We start from the raw sequence: 21,051 nt of genomic DNA, 5'->3' as shown, positions 1-21,051 counted from the left end.
AGTTTGTTTCCTGTAAGTGTATTTGATGTCTTGATTATGCCACTTGATCTGGATTCTGCATGTCACTGCCGGGTTCGATGGTAGAGAACTTCAGAAAGAATTTCTAAATGAAATCCGGAGCTCTAACAAACGGAATCTTTCATGGTGATTTTGTACCTGACATCAATCGTCTGTACTGTGGGACCGACAGGAGTAGACAGTTAGATATGACCAGGATAGAAGTATGTCCTGGTGGATCTCTAGGAATAGTATCTAATTTACCAAAGAACAAAAGATATATTTACCTCAAAAGAGAAATAAATTAACATTGTAAGAGTAGAAAGCAAATATCTTTCTTTTTAAACAAATACTAGCTCATTGATACATCCCCAAGACTTTCTGCCTTTCGAAACCAGTCCTGTTTGATCCTAAGTAAACAATATATACATTAATACATGTCTGCAGTTTTGCTTGGCGTATTTATTTCCAAACCCAAAAACCGATAGGAGTTGATGGTTTCGCCCGTTATACGATTTCGAAAGGCTACGAGAGAGAGATTTATAGTTAGAAATCAAGTGTAGAACTGCATTCTATATAATTAATGATCTTTTCAGTTTTATCCTAAATACATTGACATATTTGAAATTAGGGTAAAAATTTCACATTCAGTGTGACATAACAGTAAATGTGTAAGGTTCTAGGAAGACATGCATTCAACAGATACGCTAAGTATAGATGTTATAGTGTGAAGTGATTGTCGAGTATTAATGCTTGAGTGTTTTGCTTATTTCCAGGAACACCTTTCGTACTTCCATTTCGTCGGGAGGATAATCGGCATCGCTGTCTTCCATGGCCACTACATCGACGGTGGATTCACAACACCATTCTACAAAATGTTGCTCAACAAACCAATTACGTTGGACGATATTGAAGGAGTTGATCCAGACCTCCATCGCAGCCTCACATGGATGCTGTAAGATTTCTTTCCAATTTTGTGTGATTAACTTAAGAATCATACCTCTCACCTTTCTGTTGGAGTTCACTTCCTCTATAACACGCCTCAATCCTTTTCCGATCTAATAATGATCACTGCGAGTGGCAAAAAAAAAACCAACGTGATAACCAAACTCGGGAATCGAACCTGGAATCCGTTCAGCAACCGTGCATTGATACCTTCGCTAATATCGACCATAAATACATCTACACGAAAATGCTGTTTTCCAGTTAAGTGTGATGAGATTCAAACAACACGAAGTCAAGTTCCAACCTCACCACAAACAATGGCAGTAAACCACTATATTAGAAGTTATGGATTAAGCAGTGATAACTAAAGCATACTACGACGAAGTATTACGCGCATAACATGAACAGGGAAGAAATCCTGAATTAAATACACAGATGGTTCAGCTTACTAAATTTATATTATGCATGTCTTTAGTTTTCTACATACTTACACAAAGGTAAAAAAAAAAAAAAAAAAAATATATATATATATATATATATATATATATATATATATATATATATATATACTACCCATTTCAGATAGGATTGCCGTTGTTTATGGTGGCAAAACACAGAACTAAGATGTAAACAGAACGCAGCTAAGACGTGACAGCCCACTCGTGATTCAGTAATCTGCAGTGTTGAAAACTCAGTACGTTTCTGCAGAAAACATGGTACGTTCTTTGTGGAAACAAGCATGGTTTAAGTTAGCGTAGGAGTATATGTATGCGCATGTGAGTGACAAGGATTGTTTGCTTCAACTACTCTCCCTCCCTCTCTCTCTAAGCCTATCTCTATCCATCTATCTATCTCCCGCCCTCTCTCTCTCTCTATTTCTCTGTCATAGTCACAGAACTCGCAAGCCGAGGCTTGCTGCCAGTGTTCGAATTAACACTTTCGATCCTGGACAATTTCAGCCCTCATTTTCCCCTTGTCCTGGGGTTTTTTGAGAGTTAGAAAAAAAATTACTGAAATCTTAATTATGCACATAGAAAGATAAAATTTGGTTTCCTGAAAGAAGAATAACCATTTGTCATGTAGAAACGGATTTAAATGCCTTGTGCACAGGAAGGTGGGTGTGATGACGTCATACTTTTAAAGAACATTTTGCTGATATTCTAATAAACGTGTAACGTGGAATAAAATCATTTCTTTTAAACCATACATAAAAATACCCAAATGGAACTAGGTTTAGATAGCGGCATGCTGAATAGGTGCTAACAAAATAACATTCTACTCGGGAAGAGTGATGTCTCTCCACAGAGAAAATATAGAGTATTTTTTCAAAGCACCTTCGGGATGCTTCTCTGCAATTTATTGAGATTCGTACCTGTTCATTTCATTTACGATAGCTAGCATCATAGTCAAGAAATAAAGAAAATAAATCAAAGAAAGATAGATAGGGATAGCAGTAAATACTTGGGAGGGATTGAAACCGGAAATTCTGCAAAATTCAGGTTTTTGAGATGGTTGCAAATTTTCAGTCCATCCTAATTCTTCATCTGTATTACGAGTCTTTTTCCTTTCTTTACTGGAGGCAAAAGCGATTCTCCCATTCGCTTATCAATAACAAATTGCGTCAGAAAAATAATCTGCTTGTATTTCGTATGCATGAGTGTCCGAATCATTTGTTATCTCAACAATTTCCCCTTTCGACAGGCGAGACGGTTGCGAACGCAATGTACTAGAAAACCTGTAACTCCATTGAATACGAAAGAACAAAATGCTCACGATAAAACCTCGAAGAAAAGTGATCCTTCCTTCTTTAGCTTAGTGAGAATGAGGAGCAAAATGCATCGCACTTGTTACGAAAAAGAAGAAAACCCAGCTGGTTCCTAAAATTATTTATTTATTTCGTTCTGCATCCAAGATAGGGTTATGACATGTTTTCCTAGACACATGATATAATAAATTTTACACGCCAATAGGAGTCATATAAACAAGAGAAATAAAGTGTGCATAAAACACTGAAACATAAACAAGAAAATAGAGTACACGTCACAATAACTCTTCCTCTAATTTCCTTCTCTTGCCCGAGCGAAAATAAAACAACACGGGACACTATAAGGTGTTGATCAGATATTACAGTTCTCATAAACCACGTGCTTATGTGCAACCACGTGACCTCTGCAGATCATGATATACGAGACCTCACGTTACAGGGTTGTCAGGCTTACGCCTGATTTCCCGGGGCGGATCCAGGGCGGACTTGTGGGGGGAGGTTGTAATACTGCTAGTTAGAGCTACTTTTAAGAGCTTCAAACTCTGGGATGGGTTTTATTTATGTATAAAATAAAAAAGTGTCCTCTTCTGGGGGAAGGGCAATCGCCCTGATCGACCCCCTGGATCCGCCCCTGCAAGAGATTGTTGTTTCTTTTGCTAATCTGCAGAAAATTAGCAACAGATCTGATCGTTGGGACATACATTTCACATTAGGAAGTATGCAATGCTTCTGTATGCGAGTTATTTTACTATTTTAGCTTTGTTTACCTGTTCACTTCTTTGAACACTGTCCCTCTGTCTCTTGCTTAGATAGCACTAAAGCCTAGAGGGGGCTAGGGTCCCGCCGTGGTGTAGTGTATGGAACACCACCTATTAAAGGAGCGACGGGGAATATCGGGAGGATAGGAGCCTACTGGAATATAGACGTGGGTCGTGGGCCCCGGGTAAGGTACAAACTCACGAGAGGGTTGGAGGAATCTCGCCCATTAAAAACTTCATAAAATGTTATTTCTACTTTATTTCCATTTGAGAAGAAACATTCACTTCCCCGTCACCTAGGTTGGGACAATTTCGCACCCTAATCCCTGGTCCAGCATACTAACAATAACCAGAAAACAGCAATAAATAAAGACTGAAATATGAAATGTAAGGTTTCACATTTCTGTTTTTAGTATGGATGAAATTATTTGTCGAACGGTATGCAATTTGTATTGGGTAAAACTTCAATAATCTTTGGCAGTTCTTTCCATGAGTTCTTTTTTCTTAACTTTTGATTTTTCTACGTGGGATTAGACTTGGATTTATGTGGGGCTTAGCCACCTCTAGAACCCCCTTAGCTACGCCACTAATGAGGATAAATCCTTCACAATTCTACATTTTCTTACTATGCTGTTCTTACAACAGAATTAACAAAGGGATGCATTAGGATGCCTAAGTGCTTACAGCAGGATTCCTAAAAACCATCAAGACAAATTCTTACAACTTTTTAATTTTTCATGTTTTTAGGAGTGTTATAAAGTTTCAAAATGTAGCATGTTTCATAACATGTTCCGGACCTTTTGTTGGAACGTGACGCTTTGTTCAGTTCGTTTTCGATATTGTGCGTTAGCAACACTCGCCAATACAGAGACAGGCAGCGCATGACTCAATGTTGACTACATCAGCGCCCCCAAATAAACAACGGCACTCCTGGGTGAAATAGGTAGTATATATATATATATATATATATATATATATAGAAAAATTACACAATTACGATATGCAGGTCCTGTCGTCACTTCGCCATCTTTCAGAATACTCTCTCGTTCTTCCCACTTCTCTCTCAAAGGCCCGGCCACGGGTCGAGAACCTAGACGTAAAATAAAGTTTCCAATCCCTCATAACATACGAATTTTTATTTATTTCGTCTGCACATATTCTCTCATTGGCTGGAGCGTTATAACGGATTAGCAGAATCTGTGAGAACACGTTGTCAGCTCCTTTCCTGTATTAAACGTGAACAGAGAGCAGTTGTATTGTAAAAAGAAAGAAAATACAGAAATGAAACAATATACACTTCTTTCCATTGCATAAAATAAAATGAATATTCTCAAAATAAGTTCATAATAAAGATTACTATAATCTTAGTTCTTCCTTCATCATCATTAGATTTCTGACATCGTCCATCCTCCGAGAAATTTTCAGTCTTCCTTTATTCGTAGTGGAGGCAATTCTTTCTTCGCTTTTTCGGCATTCAACTATCATCATTCGCTAAGTCTTTCCCTTTGTAAACCTCACTACATCTTTTTTTTTTTTTTTTTTTTTTTTTTTTTCCAGAACGTCACTAATTTCAGTATTATTACTTACTCCCCGGTTACCTTTTATTGAGTTGTATAGTCTTCTATGCCACTTTCAAACCTTTTTAGTTTTTCATCGTCCAAATTTCACTACTATATGTTTACTCTAGTCTTATATTGTATTTTTTCATTAACTAAAATGACGTCTATTAAAACAGCAAAGGTAACATTATAAGGATTATTGAAACCTCGAATTCACACTACGATTGTCGAAAAGCAACTGAAATATATATACTGTCATCACTACTGTTTTCTTATTTAAGAGGGCGTGCATCAGTGTTTAAGTAACAGTATGTAGGGTTCCTTTGTAAAGCAGGTAGTGGAGTTAAAGGTTAAAATTCAATTTTCAGCTGTTGTTACTTGCACTGACTCGTGTCTCACTGTCCGAATGCTTGTTTAGATGTTTAAAATGATTGGTAAAAGAGTATTCATCGATTTTGTTTGATAATTGGCATATGCCGTCATAGAGTATGCGCTGTGGGTATTGCTACTGCTTTACTACCGAACCAGGTAGTGAGTGAATCGAAATATGAAAGTTATTTATACAGTAACCCATCCTCGTTCCCAAATGCCCTGCCGGAAGGCAGGTTCTAGCCACTTACCATAGCATAGCTAAGTAGTGGCAGTTACGAAGGAGATAGTGGCCAGTTTCTTTTCGTGTGGTTGCTAAAAGATTATGAGAAACTCTAAATTATGAGCTGGAGTAGAGGAATTGGTTGAGAATTAGAATTAGGCATACCACATGCAAGAGCTGAGTAATTATTGCTTTATTTCATATGCATTCTTTTTTAGACGTCAGTTAATACTCTCGTATAAAGCACTCTGGTCATCTACAGTGTCAAAGTACCCCCCCCCCCCCTCAGGGAAGATCCTTCTGCATGTTACAATATTGAAAGGTCACTGACACCATCTGCGTTAAAGCCTTCCTGTAGGCCACAGGTAATAGGGCAGTGTGTCCATACAGCTGATATGATAAATCATATACAGTATGATATGAACTTGGTATTAATATATAACTTGTAGTAATAAATTGGTCATATTATTCCAGTTTTTCTAATACTTTCCGTCGAATAGTAGAGTTTATTATGAAATCATAACATTTAATGTAATTAATTTGTCTGACATACTTTTTTTCCTCCTGCAGCGAAAACAACATAACTGGAGTAATCGACACAACATTCTCAGTGGAACACAATAGTTTTGGTGTGATTCGAGTTCACGAGCTGAAACCTGGAGGAAAGGAGATCCCAGTCACAGAAGAAAACAAAAAGGAATATGTCAGGTAAACTATCATTCTTATTTAAAAAGTGAACATTTAATTTCCTGTGAGTGAAAGTCATTTCGCAGAGAAGATAAGCAAATAGTAAACAGAAGTTGAAATAAGCTGTAGAAAGTTTATTTATTTGAAAGCTGAGAGTAACACATTCTCATTCAGTCCTTCGAATAAACAGAACAAAATAATAGTTGGAATGATACTTCTTTTCTTCGTAAAAATTGCTTACTATGACTGCTTAAGTGAATGCCATGATCAGGTATCACCGGGGGCAAACACGCAATTCATCTCCCCCCCCCCCCCCACGTATTATATTATTGCGCTGTAAATTACATATTAAATAAGACTAATGTTATATCCATTTGTAATTATATTAATGTGAATAATTTAAACCACAAATATATTACATTCGTCATGTGCTTCAGAAGTTTTAAGGATAATTTTGTACATAAGTATTCATTTGAAAATGAGAAAGCAGTAAAGTGTAAAATAGAAAATGTCTGCAACATGATGAAGTTACCATTGAAAAAAAACATTTAGTAGTAAGGATGCTTTGGGATCTACCTGAGAGGAAACACGTTGGTAATATTCGCAAGGAACTGCTGAATTAAAACTTAACACAGATCAACAAATTTGACTTTTTATCTGGACTTTGCATAAAATTTTAATTTTCTGAATAAATTGATTACACTTAACGATAATGTCGTCAATGGTCTTTTATCACGCAATTTTTCTTTTCTTTCACAATCATAATTTAATTATCATCACCACCAAGCAAGAAAGCAATGAAAAGATGATACTGACACATAGAGTTCTCATAAACAAAATTACGTTCCGTTTGGGAGTGTTTCCTGACATCGAAACAAGGAAAGAAGTACCAGTGACTGTGGGTAGAAAAACGCACTAGTGATTATCATAACGAAGTATACTAGTTAATTAGGGTGACTAGACATATTGGTTTACGCAGGACAGTACCTTTTCTAAAGAGCGATCCTGCGCGATACGAAATCGTAAATGAGATACAGAAACGTAGTTTTTAAAATGTCTGAAATGACTCGGTTTAACTTAATATTTTTTTCCATCTAGTACGCCCTGTTGGGAAATCAACAATAAAAGAAATCAGCTTAGATTGATAAGACGTTGTTGTCGTTGCAAAGACAGTATCGATTGACTTCACTCCACAACATGGGAAGATAAGTAGTTGTCCATATATAACCTATAAAATTGTGGTATGTACTTGTTAGGATTTGAGTTTATTCACCATAAAGTTATTAGGTAAGCGTTCCATTTGATGATGCGCTCACCGAGAATAAACAAAATTACTCACGTGCCGAAAAAATGATAACGTATACAAGTTTAACTAGTTTGTATCCCACCCATTGACAGCAGAAACTAAGAAACAACGAGTAACATTGTTGCCTGTTAACGTTGCTGACTCGGTACCACAACACATCTATATTTGGTCGAGTGCTTACGAGTGACAAAAAGTGGGCCAATATGACACACTCAAGCGTACTAGACATCGGTTGTCATCACTTAACCCTCTGCCTCACATTTCAAGACTACCTGTGTACCCACCCAAGATCATGCTCTGTGTTTGGTGAACAAGTCGCCAAGTAGAACATTACGAGCTCCTACCACTGCAGACATGTACTCGCAGCAATTGCAATAATTGCAATATGAGTTGAGCAGGAGCTAGCGTTGGTTAATCGCAATGCTCACTAATGCGAGATCAGAACACCAGGGATACAGTTCAACGACTTGGCTAGGAACTGTACCATCCACCATTCTCGCCAGACCTATTAACTAACTCTATGGCCTATGGAACCCGGAGGTTCAATGCCGCGTTCACAAAAGCTCTCCACTGACTTCTATCCTTAGCTAACTGCATCCAGTTTCTACTTTGTATTCCAATCTCTGCGAGATCCATCTTAATATTGTCCTCCCATCTGCGCCTAGGTCTTCCTAATGATCGTTTTCCGATTGGTCTTCCAGTCAAGACTTTGAAAGCGTTTCTACATTCTTCCATTCTAGCTACATGACCCGCCCACCTAAGCCTCCTAGACTTGACGACCCTCACACCAAAAAAATAATCACCTCTTCCATTCTCTGGAAAACCACCTCCGCGCGAAATCGTTCGACAATGAGGCAGACTTACAGCACGCACTCACGGACTCTTTGCGTCCAACCCTCGTGGCTAAGCAGTTAGCGTACTCGCTTTTGGCGTGGGAGACAAGATTCCTTTATTTTGTTGATTTAGAGTAAGCAGATGAAACAATATACTTAATTCTCTTAGCATCAACAAGCTTTATGACTATTGTTTCTGTAGTTCACAATGTTAGTAGAAAATATATTAAAGAACATTTTCGAAGAAATTTGTAAATTTTGTGTTTTCTTCTATAACTAGTATTTAAGAATAACAGCTAAATATGTTATAAGTAATGATGTCCAAGTAGATAGCATTTTTTACGCATGAAAAGTGTTACAAACGTGTTTTGAAGGTAGTAAATGTTATTTATTGATATTGCAAAATATATAAATATAGTAGCAGTTAAAATTACTTTTAAGATATTATGTAATTAATAAAATGAATGGATTATATGTGAGATGGTTTGTAACGTTTTCCAGGTTGTACGTGAATTATCGTTTTATGCAAGGCATCGAGCAACAGTTCCTTGCCCTGCAGAAGGGCTTCACTGAGTTGGTGCCATGTCAGTTGCTTCGTCCATTCGATGAGCGAGAGCTGGAGCTGGTCATTGGAGGCATTGGGAGCATAGACATCGAAGACTGGAAAGCCAACACCAGGTTGAAGGTAAGCATAATTAATTTTTAATTTAAAACTAAAAATTACTTGTCAGTCCATGCGCAATATGTATTCACACTTCTCGTTCTCCGATATATTTACACAAGGGTAGGGGTTCAATATGTACATAATTTTCGTGCTTAGTCACCTCGCTTATCAATGCGCTTGGTTCTACAAGCTTATGTATTGTTTCCAAGGAGAACTTTGATCACGAAGCCACATTTGCACCGCTTTCTGCTCGTATGGCTGTGGGCAGAATTATGACTCATATTCAGAGAAGACGGCACTTCATCGATAGTAACTCGCCTATTTGCCAGAATCATGTCTTGAGTTTGCTGAATCTTAATGTCCATGATGAGGTTGATGAGCGTCCTGCACCCTCTTCTAGCGTCACACTCGTTCGGCCACTTTTCAACATCTTTAAAAAAAAATAAAAAAAACAAAATAAGTAAAAAAATAAAATAGTTTCCTTATTGTGATTAAAGTCTATAATGAATTTCATCCCCTTTCACATTCTCCGACAGAGAAATCGGATCATTGCTCGTTGTGCTACTAGTGGAGTGCAAACTAGCAGAACGGACACACTTATACTGTAGTAGCCGAGAAACAAATTACGCGATCGGGATCAAATTTTGGATATGTGACCATAATCGTACTAATTCAAAGCACACATGTGCAGAAGGCAATATGACAACCATGAGGGTCAGATAGTCTGTTAAAGTTTTTCTAACGGTTATACAATGACGCACATAGAATCAGATGGTCTTGTTTTAATGCTTCATAGAAGTCTTTCCCAATGGTTATTTTATGTACTTTCTTATCAGAATAGAATGTTGTTGGAGTTGGGTATTTATGGTAATTTTCCGTGTTCTTTACTAGATGTATTGTTTGGTACTGTATTATAGTCTGGAAAGTAATTAATTTATTTTCTTTTAAAGCATTGTACGCAAGAGACTCCAGTGGTCCGATGGTTTTGGCAGATCGTCGAGGTATACAGTGAGGAGATGAGAGCTCGCCTTCTGCAGTTTGTGACCGGAAGTTCCAGAGTACCGTTGCAAGGATTCAAAGCTCTTCAAGGTAGTATTGCCAAAAAGAGATACAAATTTTATACAGTATTGTAAATTTCACGTAATTTCTGTCTTCCTAGAAAATCTCCCACGTTTCTGCACATGCTTTGAAATATTGAACATAAAAGTTCCATGAAATTGCTGTTAGAAACATTTTTCAGAGGTTGTTGGGAATGTGTGCATGTATACAGGATTTATGAGGTGTTTCCAGTAGTAAGGGCAAATTTAACAAAAGTTACGTGCAATCGGAACGCTTGAAAATTACTGCATTTGAGGGTTCGAGTAGCAATACCAAACTGCTGGTGGTAGCCAGCTCTTATTCCTAAATTATAGTTTGTAGAAGTCGTTCATTTCTTCTGGAATATATATATATATATATATATATATATATATATATATATATATATATATATATATATATAATATTTTAAAACTATTATTTTGACAATTCAGGTTGCAATTTATTATTATTACTGATTTTTTCAAGTTTTTTTTTCTCTTTCTTAAGGAAACAAGAGTCTTCGACTTCTCCCTTATTGTTCGAAAAACACTCCTCCATGTCGTCTCGTAGCAATGATCCCGGGCAGTTAATATCAGAAAAACAACGTACAGAATAATAATAAAACTTCCATCGGAAGGCCTTTCTCTCATCACTTTATCAGCGAAAGAAATGAGAAGAGACAAGGAGCCTAGAAGTAACTGCCAAACTTATATTCCAACATGCCGCTCACTTGCATTATTCAGAACTAGGATGATATATAAAAACTAATATTGTTACCTGTGTGCTGCATCAAAGGATATTATTTTCCTACAATATTTTGCAAACTTCATTTTTTACTTCTTCGGATTACTTTTTCTTTTGTGTGTGTGGGAGGGGAGGGGCAAAGGATACCTTCAGTACTTACGGTTGAAATGGAATAGATTTGTATAACTTACTTTCTTTTCTTAGAATTAATAGGTGCACACTGAACAATTATTATAATAATAAGGTATCTGGCGACTTCCAACTTGACACTTACATGGAGATTTGGTTTTTGTGAATATGCAAACAATGAGGTTTGCGAAATGTAGAAATAAGTATCTGGAGACCCATCACACAGGTAACAAGATTTGCTTGTTTTTTGTATAAATAATTACGTTAAAAATACACACACGTTAGTTCTGTTGTTTTTCTTCCAGCTTCTTTCTCTCTGTATCTCTGATATGTGTTTGCTTTTATTATTATTATTACTGTTTTGTGGTATGATGCGTATCCCGTTTTAATAGAAAAAAAAACTTAAAAGATGTTATATCTCGCATATACCACTGATTTAGTAGATTTATGTGCCTTTCACTAATCATCCTCATCAAGTATTCTATCATTATTGGCAGGTCACTTGCTACAACTCAGAAGTTTCCATGTATCATGATCTTCAGCTAACCTCTTCGTCTTCACAGACTATTTATATAATATATATATATATATATATATATCCTCCATGTGCAGTAGCCTTATTCGCTTCTCTCTTTTATGCCTCCATACCCTCGAGTACATCCTTTATGACACAGTTCGTTCTCAGTCAGTTTGTCTCCTTGCTCACAAAAGTACAGTTAGTCCACTTATTTTACTTACTATTTCTATATTCGTACAATTTCATTGTGAATTCTACGTGTTGTATGCAGTGACGTAGTGAAAGGATGCGTGGTTTCATACGGTTGTTGGAAATACTCTGCGCCATACTTTTGAGAACTACAATTTCGAAAAGCGTGTTATATCGTCGTATACGCGTAATCAGAGTATATATATTGTTTTCAAGAATTAGGATTTTTGAGAAAATGATAGAAAAAAAAGAGTAAGGAACATTGCCAACTCTACGTGGCTTACATAGATAATTAGTTAAAACGCTGTCCTGTAAAAAAAAAAAAAAAAAAAAGCAGTTGCTTTCATATTGGGGGGGGGGGGGATATAAATGTACAAAATAGTGTGTTGTATGCTTGGGCTTCTACGACATGGATGAATCTGTGAGAATTGATGGCAAGCCTCTATCTAGTTGCTAAATGGCGTATTTTGCGGAAAACTTGTATTTAGTTATGGATACCATAGTATAGACATTGAGTATATAGTAATTCTAGTGTGCTCTGCCGCTTTTATCAGAAACTTCGTAAAATTTGCTGAAGTAATCTTACTTTTTCAATAAATGCAGAAAGTGATCTAACAGTTTTTGTGTATTTCGGTATTATCTTCAACTATCATGAGTTAATTCTCCGAGAAGTAATGTTTCACTGGTTCTTCTAGGAAGGACGAACTTAACAATGAGTGTAGTTTGTTTTAAGAAGTTAACAGTGAAAGCGGCACAGCACACTGAAATCGTACTGTGTAAATAAGTTACCAAAGTGAATTAAGGTAAGAATATATAAGAAACTTGTATATCTTAATCGTCAAATTCTTTAAAAATAGTGAATAGACTTTCCAAACTTGAAACAGTCAATGAACTTTTCCGTGTGTTCGGGTCTTTCCGTTAATAGAACTTCAGCGGTTTGAAATTGGTGATTTATTTCCTTGTTTTGGAAACGGTACATTGTCCCTTATTATTCAGTGCCAGTTTATGGCATTAGTTAGTTGAATTTTTGGTAAACTATGCTGCCATCGTGGTGATAATCGCTGGAAGAGAATTACAGTTTGTGGTGAGTCTCTGGGTTGTTTGTGAAGGATAAGCTATATACAGTATGATAAATGTTCAGTTTAAAATTTAATTTGATAATATAAAAATCTTTTGAGTTCCTGACATGGTTTTACACTTTCTCTTCTCAGGTGTGTGATCTTTTAAAGAATTGCTTAACGATAGTTTTTCGTTTAAAGAAAAAATACAGAAAAGGATAAATATAAATTTCAATAAAATTATGTATCAGCCTATGAATACACTTTTATGGGAAGAGTTGAATTGATTTTGAGTTTAACGTCCCTTTCAGCAGCGAGGTTATATGAGACGGGACCTACTGATTAACGTGGAATCCGAACCACATGAACTCCCACCGGACTTTTATGGGAAGAGTTGCGAAGTTTACAGCAGCATAATTATATCCCGAAACAAAAGTTGTTCATTCATAGATGTTTCGGTGTAAAACGTGGGAACTACGTGCTTCAAAAATAAAAGTGTAATGTGAAATGAACGTTAGTGTTCGTTTAGTTACGTTAAAATAATAATAATAATAATAATAATCTGACAGTTGAGAAGAACAAGTGAGTTCCATTTGAACTGCGAACTTCCAAAGTAAAGCGAGAATTCATCAGTCCCTGTTTCTATAGAGGATAAGGGGGAGGGAGTATGATCGTACTCTTGATATGCTGAAACATCTTTGATTGTTTTTGGTCTAGAGCGATCAGTGTTGAAATAGGAAATGATAGGACTAGAGCTCAGATTGAACCTGTTTTGCTTCAGTAATTCATATCAATTATAATTTTCCCCTTGTCTCTTACCGTTTTTGCTGTTTTTGTACTGAAATCGGAAATGATAAATTTCTACCCTATTGGTTAGAGATGGAATGTAGTCTTCGAACCTTAGATTAATATTTAGAACCACATGTGATGATGAGGATCAATATTAAAACCGGATTTCAACCACTTACACCTTTAGTACAGTGATAAGGGCAGAAGAAAAATCTGTCCTTAAAATGCTAAGCCTTTTCTTTCTTTCTTTTTCTTTTTTCTTTTTTTTTTCTTAATCACTGCTTTCTTGCGACTAACGTTGAAACCTTGAATACGTAGGTCGTTCAATATGCTATAAAAAAAATTTTTTTTTTAAACATACATTTGTAAACTGTACATACATGTGTAGCTGGGTCTTTCCCACCTCCACAGATAATCCCCATTGAGATTCAGGCATTTGTCTCAGCGTTGTGCCAGTTTGTCCAAACATTTTTAAAAATCAGGGTTCTGGCTATATTTAGCACGCTTCACTTCATCAGTTGATAGGAGACCAGGTTGCTTACGTCGAACCTGAACTCTTTTTCACGGAAACTCAATTTGACATGTGACCTGGTCTCTTCTTTTTGACGATAACGCCCACCCCCCACTCAGCACCCAAACAAGACATAAAATTGAAGCATTAGGGAGGGAACGATTGCCCCACTTTCTATATAGCCACACTTTAGCGCCGAGTTACATCCATCTTTTTCCGGTCTTAAAAGTCTGCATTTCAAAACAAATGAAGTGAAGCGGAGAGTGCGAAATAGCCAAAGCCCTGTTTTTTTGTGATAAATGTTTGACAGACAGACAGAAGAACGAATGGACATCCTAGTTCTATAAGATATTCATTACTTACGCATAGCATTATTCACAAGTCTAAACTGTGCTACGAAATAGAAAGAAGAATATATATATATACCGTGAAATAACATTTTAAACGAGTTAAATTTATTGTAATATTCAAAACAATCTCACTCATTTCCCTTGTAATAGTTTATTACTAAAGTAATATGCTAAGTATTGATTGAATGATATGATACATTTTATAAGTGAATGATGATGGAATATGGAATGATGATTGTTCTTTGTTTTGTAGGTTCAACGGGAGCCGCTGGGCCTAGATTGTTCACCATTCACGTGGTGGAAGCTCCGTTAGAGAACCTTCCGAAGGCGCACACGTGCTTTAACCGCATTGACATCCCTCCCTACGACAGTTACCAAAAGATGTACGAGAAGCTGACGCAAGCAGTCGAAGAAACATGTGGCTTTGCAGTGGAGTAAGATCGCTTGATGTAAATAGCCAAGATAAGGGATGAACACTGCCAGTAGGGCTCTTGTCTTCTGTGATTCCAGATGCCACGACCATTCTTCAACCTTTGATACTATTTTTGTCCATGTTTGAGGGAAAGCGAATGCGTCCTTTGTACAGTGATAATCAGGAGTGGCATCTCCGCTATTTATTGAGATAACAGGCTCTACAGTGGCATACACACACGTGATAATTAGGAGAGAAATGCTTTTATACATATATATATATTATATATATATACATATCTACCATCACTTGTGGTAAAAGAAACACCGGTGTACTTACGAACAGAGCATTTGTGGGCCAATAATTGATTATTTTCGCTAAGGAATTTCTAGATCTTTTCTCCCATGCGTGTATTTTATATCGTTAGGTTATATATACCAATGCAAGTAATGTCATTTTGTATGGAAAGAAATCATCCACTGCTACTTCCATCGATTTTGAAGTATTTCTAGTCCACGAAACAAGTAGTCCATAGGCAGACACAAATTGAAGTCAATGAAAATGACTTCGTAAACGACATTTGTGTTAATTTAGAGAAAATATTGAATGATATAAAAAAAAGTAAGAAAACAAAAAAAGAAAAATAAACCGATAACAGTGCCTTATTGCAAGTGAGAATCTGACGCTGACAATATTCTTTTTCTAAGATGTTAGAAAGAGCCACATTCTGATGAAAAGTCACTGTGTAGTTGTAGCGAAAGATTGGTGGATGTTTCATGAAAGAGCACATTTCTGTATCTTAAGTTAACAACAACAGAAGAAGAGCATTTGCGTTTGAGAATCGGAGAAGTGTCTCTGAAGAGAACAAAAGTTGGATACAGATATGTCATCGCCTTCCTCTCGGAACGAAGCCGATAGTTTTAAATTTCCGAACTTCCTGATTGAGGTTGTGTTTGACTTCACACAATCTAAAATCCATGACGCTGTGGTGTTGAAAGATCTGAGTTTGTTAGGTGTTTGTGCTCAGCACATGGGCTCTTACTGGCATTAACTCATGGCCTTAGCGTTTATCACCAAATCCAGGGCATCGTTCTAATGCTTCCTTTACTCTAGAGCATTCTGTGTTAGTAATAATTTCGGAATAAAACACAGGCAGTTAGGAGAAAGCATACTAAACAATGTTCTATTCGTTCTGCAGATCTTGACAAACAACATTAGGACTGGCATTGTGTTATAACCTTTTGCTGGTAAGAGCCCTAAGGTTGCTTTTTGTTTCTGAAAAGAATTGAGAGTTGGAATTACTTAAGCTAATATGAGATTGGCTGTTGTGGTGCTTTTAGCATAGTTCTTAGCAAGTGCCAACAGTTTGCAGAAGTAAAAACTATGATGTTCCATCCGCAACCAGGGCCGGATCAAGGGGAAGCTGAGGGGTGCTGTAGACAGGGGCCTCCACTCTGATCAAAATTTCAACTGGCTATCTAAAAAGAATCATGAAGATACAATCGTACCATAAAACAAAATATGACCAAAAATATGAAACATATTCCCTTAATATTCCTACTGTACTTTCACAGAAATGTATGAGGTGAAGTCAGCAGGGGCTACATATTTTTTTTCTAGCTCCAGTCCTCCAGATGGGTTAATCCAGCCCTATCCGAAAAACACTTCTTTAAAAGTAGTTGAGTCCGCGAACTAAGATCCTTATTTCTGCTTCGCATATTAATTAGATCTGTGAATTGTAAAGCTGTTGGTGATGAGATACAAAGACTATAAAAATCAAAGCTAATTTAGGTTCTGACAATTCTAGGGAGCACTTAAAAATTCCAACAACCTCTGTGGTATATCACTGCTTCAAATCGTAAATTAAAATGATGCTGAAAATTCTGATAGAGGAAGTTTGTCTTCAGTTTATTCCTAGCAGTGTTCAGGTTCAATCTTTCCATTTCTCTTGCACCACAAAATAAATCTCAAATCAATCTGTTGACTAACCATCATTCTGCCACATCATCCATCCAAACAGGGTATGCAGTTCATTTCAAGTCATGGCTCACGAGTCTGAGAGTTAATTTCAATATTTCCTGATCCTTTAATGGAAATGCTATTGTCGTATATTCAGTTTACACCATTTTCCATACGCAGGTAATTTTAAATGACTGTTGAAGTAAGTCCATACACTAAATCATACAGATTATTTGGTTAACATGAAATAAGAGGCCATTAGGAGGGTTTTGTAATATTACATACATTCAGAAGTGCAAGGCTGACTATAGTGAATACTATGTAGAATGCATTTTTGTGGTATCTCTGTTCAATGCCTCTTTTTCTCTCATAATGTTTGGGTACTGAGGATCGTTTATGCTGAAAAGCGATATCTTAATTTGGAAAGTTAAAAGAAAGAAAAGAAATGAAGACTCACGTAGTTGACTGGTTACACATTTCCTTCATTAATATGGTCTTGGGTTCGATTTCAGTGGGAGCCCAGGTATTAACCTATAAGTCTATGTGTGCGTCCTTAAATTACGTGAATCAAACAAATAGAATGAGAGCATTTACTATCTCTGGATTTTCTTGTCTGTTCCAAAGTTATTTCCGTCATTGAAGAGATTGTCTTTTCGAAGTAATATTATTGTTGATGTATACAGTTCTCAAGAGAGAGGATATAGCTCTCAAGTAGTGGATTACAATTACAATGAAATGGTGATGTTGACATCTGGTTAAATGATGCTTTGTGATTCCCGTGGGCACACACTATTTGAAAATGTGTTGTAAGCATATCATTGAAGGTACTACACGGTATGATATAATGTATTTTGTAAAAATATAATTGATTGCTGACAAATTACTTCATATTGGAAACATGTAATTAATGTGTATATTTTCTTTGTCGGCGGAAAAGGGCAACTATTTATTAATTTCTTTTGGGAAATGTCTTTTTTAAGGCGAAAAACTATTTATCCACTTAAAAATTTTATATCAAACTTTGTATCATTTGGTCTCTCTCTGTACTTGTGGCATTGTCAGAAAGTGTGAGGACTCGATGGCTCAGTTCGTTACATGATAACGCACGAGCAAAGCAACTGTTGATTTAACTCGTGAAACCTATCCTCGTGACAAATTGTGCTTACGTCTGGAGAATATTTTAACCCAGTGAATCGTAAGAGACCAGTGATATTGAAAGTTGTAAAAGTTTTTTCCCGTGAGTAATTTTGTTACTTTCAGATTTCAGTGTAATGTATGTAATTGTGGAGTAATAACTGAATATTGAACTGTTGTAAGAATTTGGTAGACATAGGTGGTTCCAAGTGATAGTCGAGCTCCCCCTCGGGACTAAATGGAGAGTTGGGTTGGATTCGTCGTAAAATCACATTTGATTCAGATTTCGCGAGAAAATGAGATCCAAGAGCGATACAACCTCGATGCTGAAAAGGGACCGATTCGAAAGGAACAGTTCAAATCCCGTAATACTCGGAACACCTGGTATAAACTTAATATCGTAAGGCTATCGTGGTAGTATTTAACCTGGAAATTTTCAAAACTGTATCATTATGATTTGACCGACCGTGACAGTCCACGTTAGTGTTGCATGTGCGAGATACACAAAAGTGTCCAGCATTTCAGTTCAGTTTCAGATGCAGCAAACTTTGATGCCTCAGATTCTGTTTTTTAACTTGAACGTGTCATGATTATATTCCTTGGCTAAGGAGACTGTCATGATAATGAAATGCTGGAATGAAGAAAGTGGGAGGAAATAGGAGAACCAGGTGAAAATTCATATAAGGGAACCATAGTGTTTGTCTACCACAAAGCCCACTTGACGAGAGTTGGGACCGAACCAGAAATCCCATGCAACGGAGAGGAGCACTCTGCCGCTCAACTACGGCGACCCTCCATCAAAACTTCTAGTTTTTGCCTCTCAAATGTACTGTAGTTTATTGAACCCTAATGTTCGTCGTCAACAGTGTATTTCGAGAAAACTATGACTGCTTTACCGTAGTTGGAAATGAAATCGTCACTATTGTAAGCCATTCCCAACATTCCGTTTTGTTTTAACCATTAAAATATCGACGACAAAAAGTAGCATCTTTCACATATGGTAAGCATATAAATTATGCTGTTTCCTTTTGTGCGTAAGCAATCAAACAGCCTTTGGTAGCCAGATGATGAATGCATTTAGCACATCCAACTGTCCTCGCTCCTCGGAGCTCCGATCTAACCAAATCTTGAAAACTTATAAGTATTTCCTGTCACTAAGATTGCGGTTTTGGTGCTTTCTCAAGGTAGTGACATTTTTTCAATTACGTTATCTGTTCAAAGTCAAGAGTTGCATTCTGTTAATTACCAACCGATCATACATCAGTGAACTTGCATTTTTTTTTTTTTTTTTTTTTTTTTTTTTGAGTGGAACGCAAAACATACATTTTGTTCAACGAATGCATATAGAAAATATGGTTACCACGTTTTACTGATAAGTTTTCTTGTTGATAAATAGCTAGCTTTTGAGTCGTTGACGCGGAAGCCTCGTTCTCGATTCCCGATGGGAGCTCATGTACGGAACCCACGTTAAGCTGTAGGTTTACGTCCAGTTGAGAAAATGATATTGTCCAGTTGAGAAGTCTGGTATTTAGTAATCCTCCTGACTGTGCACTATCACTTCCTGTAACTTCAGACTGCATTAATTGATTTGAATGTGGATTCCGGTAAATTACTAAAAATAAAGTTCTTTCTGCGTTTAATGAAAGAAAGAATAATTCTTTTAGTTGGGGAGTTACAAACAGAAGAAAAAGTATGAGACGTTGGGGAACTTTGAACGTGATTGTACAATTATGGTCGAAAGTTTTGTAGAGGTTTTTAGTGTCCCGAGGAATGTTGACCGTGATCATACAAGTGTTCAGAGTTTAGCAGTAAGATTTTCGTGAAGGTAGAACTCGTGTTCTAGTTGCTACCATCATGACATGAATTGCCTATCGAACTGGTGTAGCAGAAACTAATAAAATATGTAGTTGATACCAAGTGAACCCATCACTGTGCTAGGTTAGAACTTTCGAGAAGACACTAAGACTACCTTGCACTGAATGGGAGTTGGTAAATTTTGTATAGATACTGGCTGTAAGTACAGTAAATATAGCGGACCAATGTATGTACATATATTTCTATAATTCTGACAATTTGCTACAAGTCAGGGTGAAACTAAAGTTGTAACATCAAAAATGAATTGTACCTTGTATTCTTCAGCAATGCTTTTTTGATAAAATAACATGATGTTTCATAAAAGTTTACACGTATCTGGAGAACTGTTTGTTGTGTACGAATGAATGGTCTTGTGTTTTGATGGAAAATTGATTTACTTTCCTGAGAAATCATATCTTAAGTGTTCGAGTGCCTTCCTTTTTTCATCCAAGTGTTTCCGAGCTGCAGCCTTGTTGTATCTCTTCAACATCAAGACAAAGTAACATTTCTCATTGGTCAGCAAACATTTTCACACGCTGTAATTAGCTTGTATATTAATTTTTGTATAAATAAAATTGTTGAACTCTTTATCTAGTTGTATCTTAGATTGCATGAAGTTGTTCGTTCTTTTGCAATAGGAACAATGAAGTAACAAAGCGAGTGGAAAGAAGTTTTGTTTTCAGATAGCCATAATATCCTGTTCATTTGCAGTTTCTACAACAAGAAGTAAAGTCGCACGCTATAAACTCTGATTTAATTATTATGTTGCGAGCGGTGATAATGATTAGAAATAATGTAAGTAAAAGGCTAATAGTCACCGCAAGAAACAAACCTTATCTCTAGGAAGTACTTTCGAAGAACATTGTCAGCCTAACCACATTTCAAAAAGGATTTAAACCATAAAAAGAATTAAAATGTACGAAGTAAAAATCTTCTTGTCATTATAATTAGACATATGTTAATAGTAATTCACTTGTCACTGTTCACTGTTGTTTACTGTTTTTTTTTTTATCATTATCTTCCAGACGGCGAAAATGAGTAGCAAATACATTGCTTCAAATGGCATTTATGTCACCTTTATCTGAATTGAGTGCCGGTTTCTCATTATGAAGCAATACGCTTCTTTAATTTTCCTTTCAGTTGCTGTTGTTGCTTTTTCGATCAAACATGAATTAACAGGGTGTCTATCGGTCACGAAAGTCGCGAAAAAGTCACGAAA

The 21,051-nt window shown here is 36.5% G+C and overlaps 1 protein-coding gene across 1 annotated transcript in view; it reads left to right on the top strand.

The window, feature by feature from the left end:
* Smurf (SMAD specific E3 ubiquitin protein ligase) overlaps positions 1-20,420 on the top strand; it is a 140,877-nt gene extending 120,457 nt beyond the window's left edge. The window contains exons 11-15 of the mRNA XM_081732322.1: positions 774-952; positions 6,187-6,324; positions 8,944-9,127; positions 10,057-10,195; positions 14,727-20,420. Of these exons, the coding sequence (XP_081588448.1) occupies positions 774-952; positions 6,187-6,324; positions 8,944-9,127; positions 10,057-10,195; positions 14,727-14,911 (825 nt within the window). The 3' untranslated portion in view covers positions 14,912-20,420. The remainder of the gene's footprint in view (positions 1-773; positions 953-6,186; positions 6,325-8,943; positions 9,128-10,056; positions 10,196-14,726) is intronic.
* Positions 20,421-21,051: the final 631 nt, after the last annotated feature.

Source organism: Thermobia domestica, chromosome 11 (genome assembly GCF_964235325.1).
Source record: "Thermobia domestica chromosome 11, izTheDome1.hap1.1, whole genome shotgun sequence".
In the NCBI taxonomy this organism is placed as follows: Eukaryota; Metazoa; Arthropoda; class Insecta; order Zygentoma; family Lepismatidae; genus Thermobia; species Thermobia domestica.
This window is presented reverse-complemented; position numbering and strand designations above follow the sequence as displayed.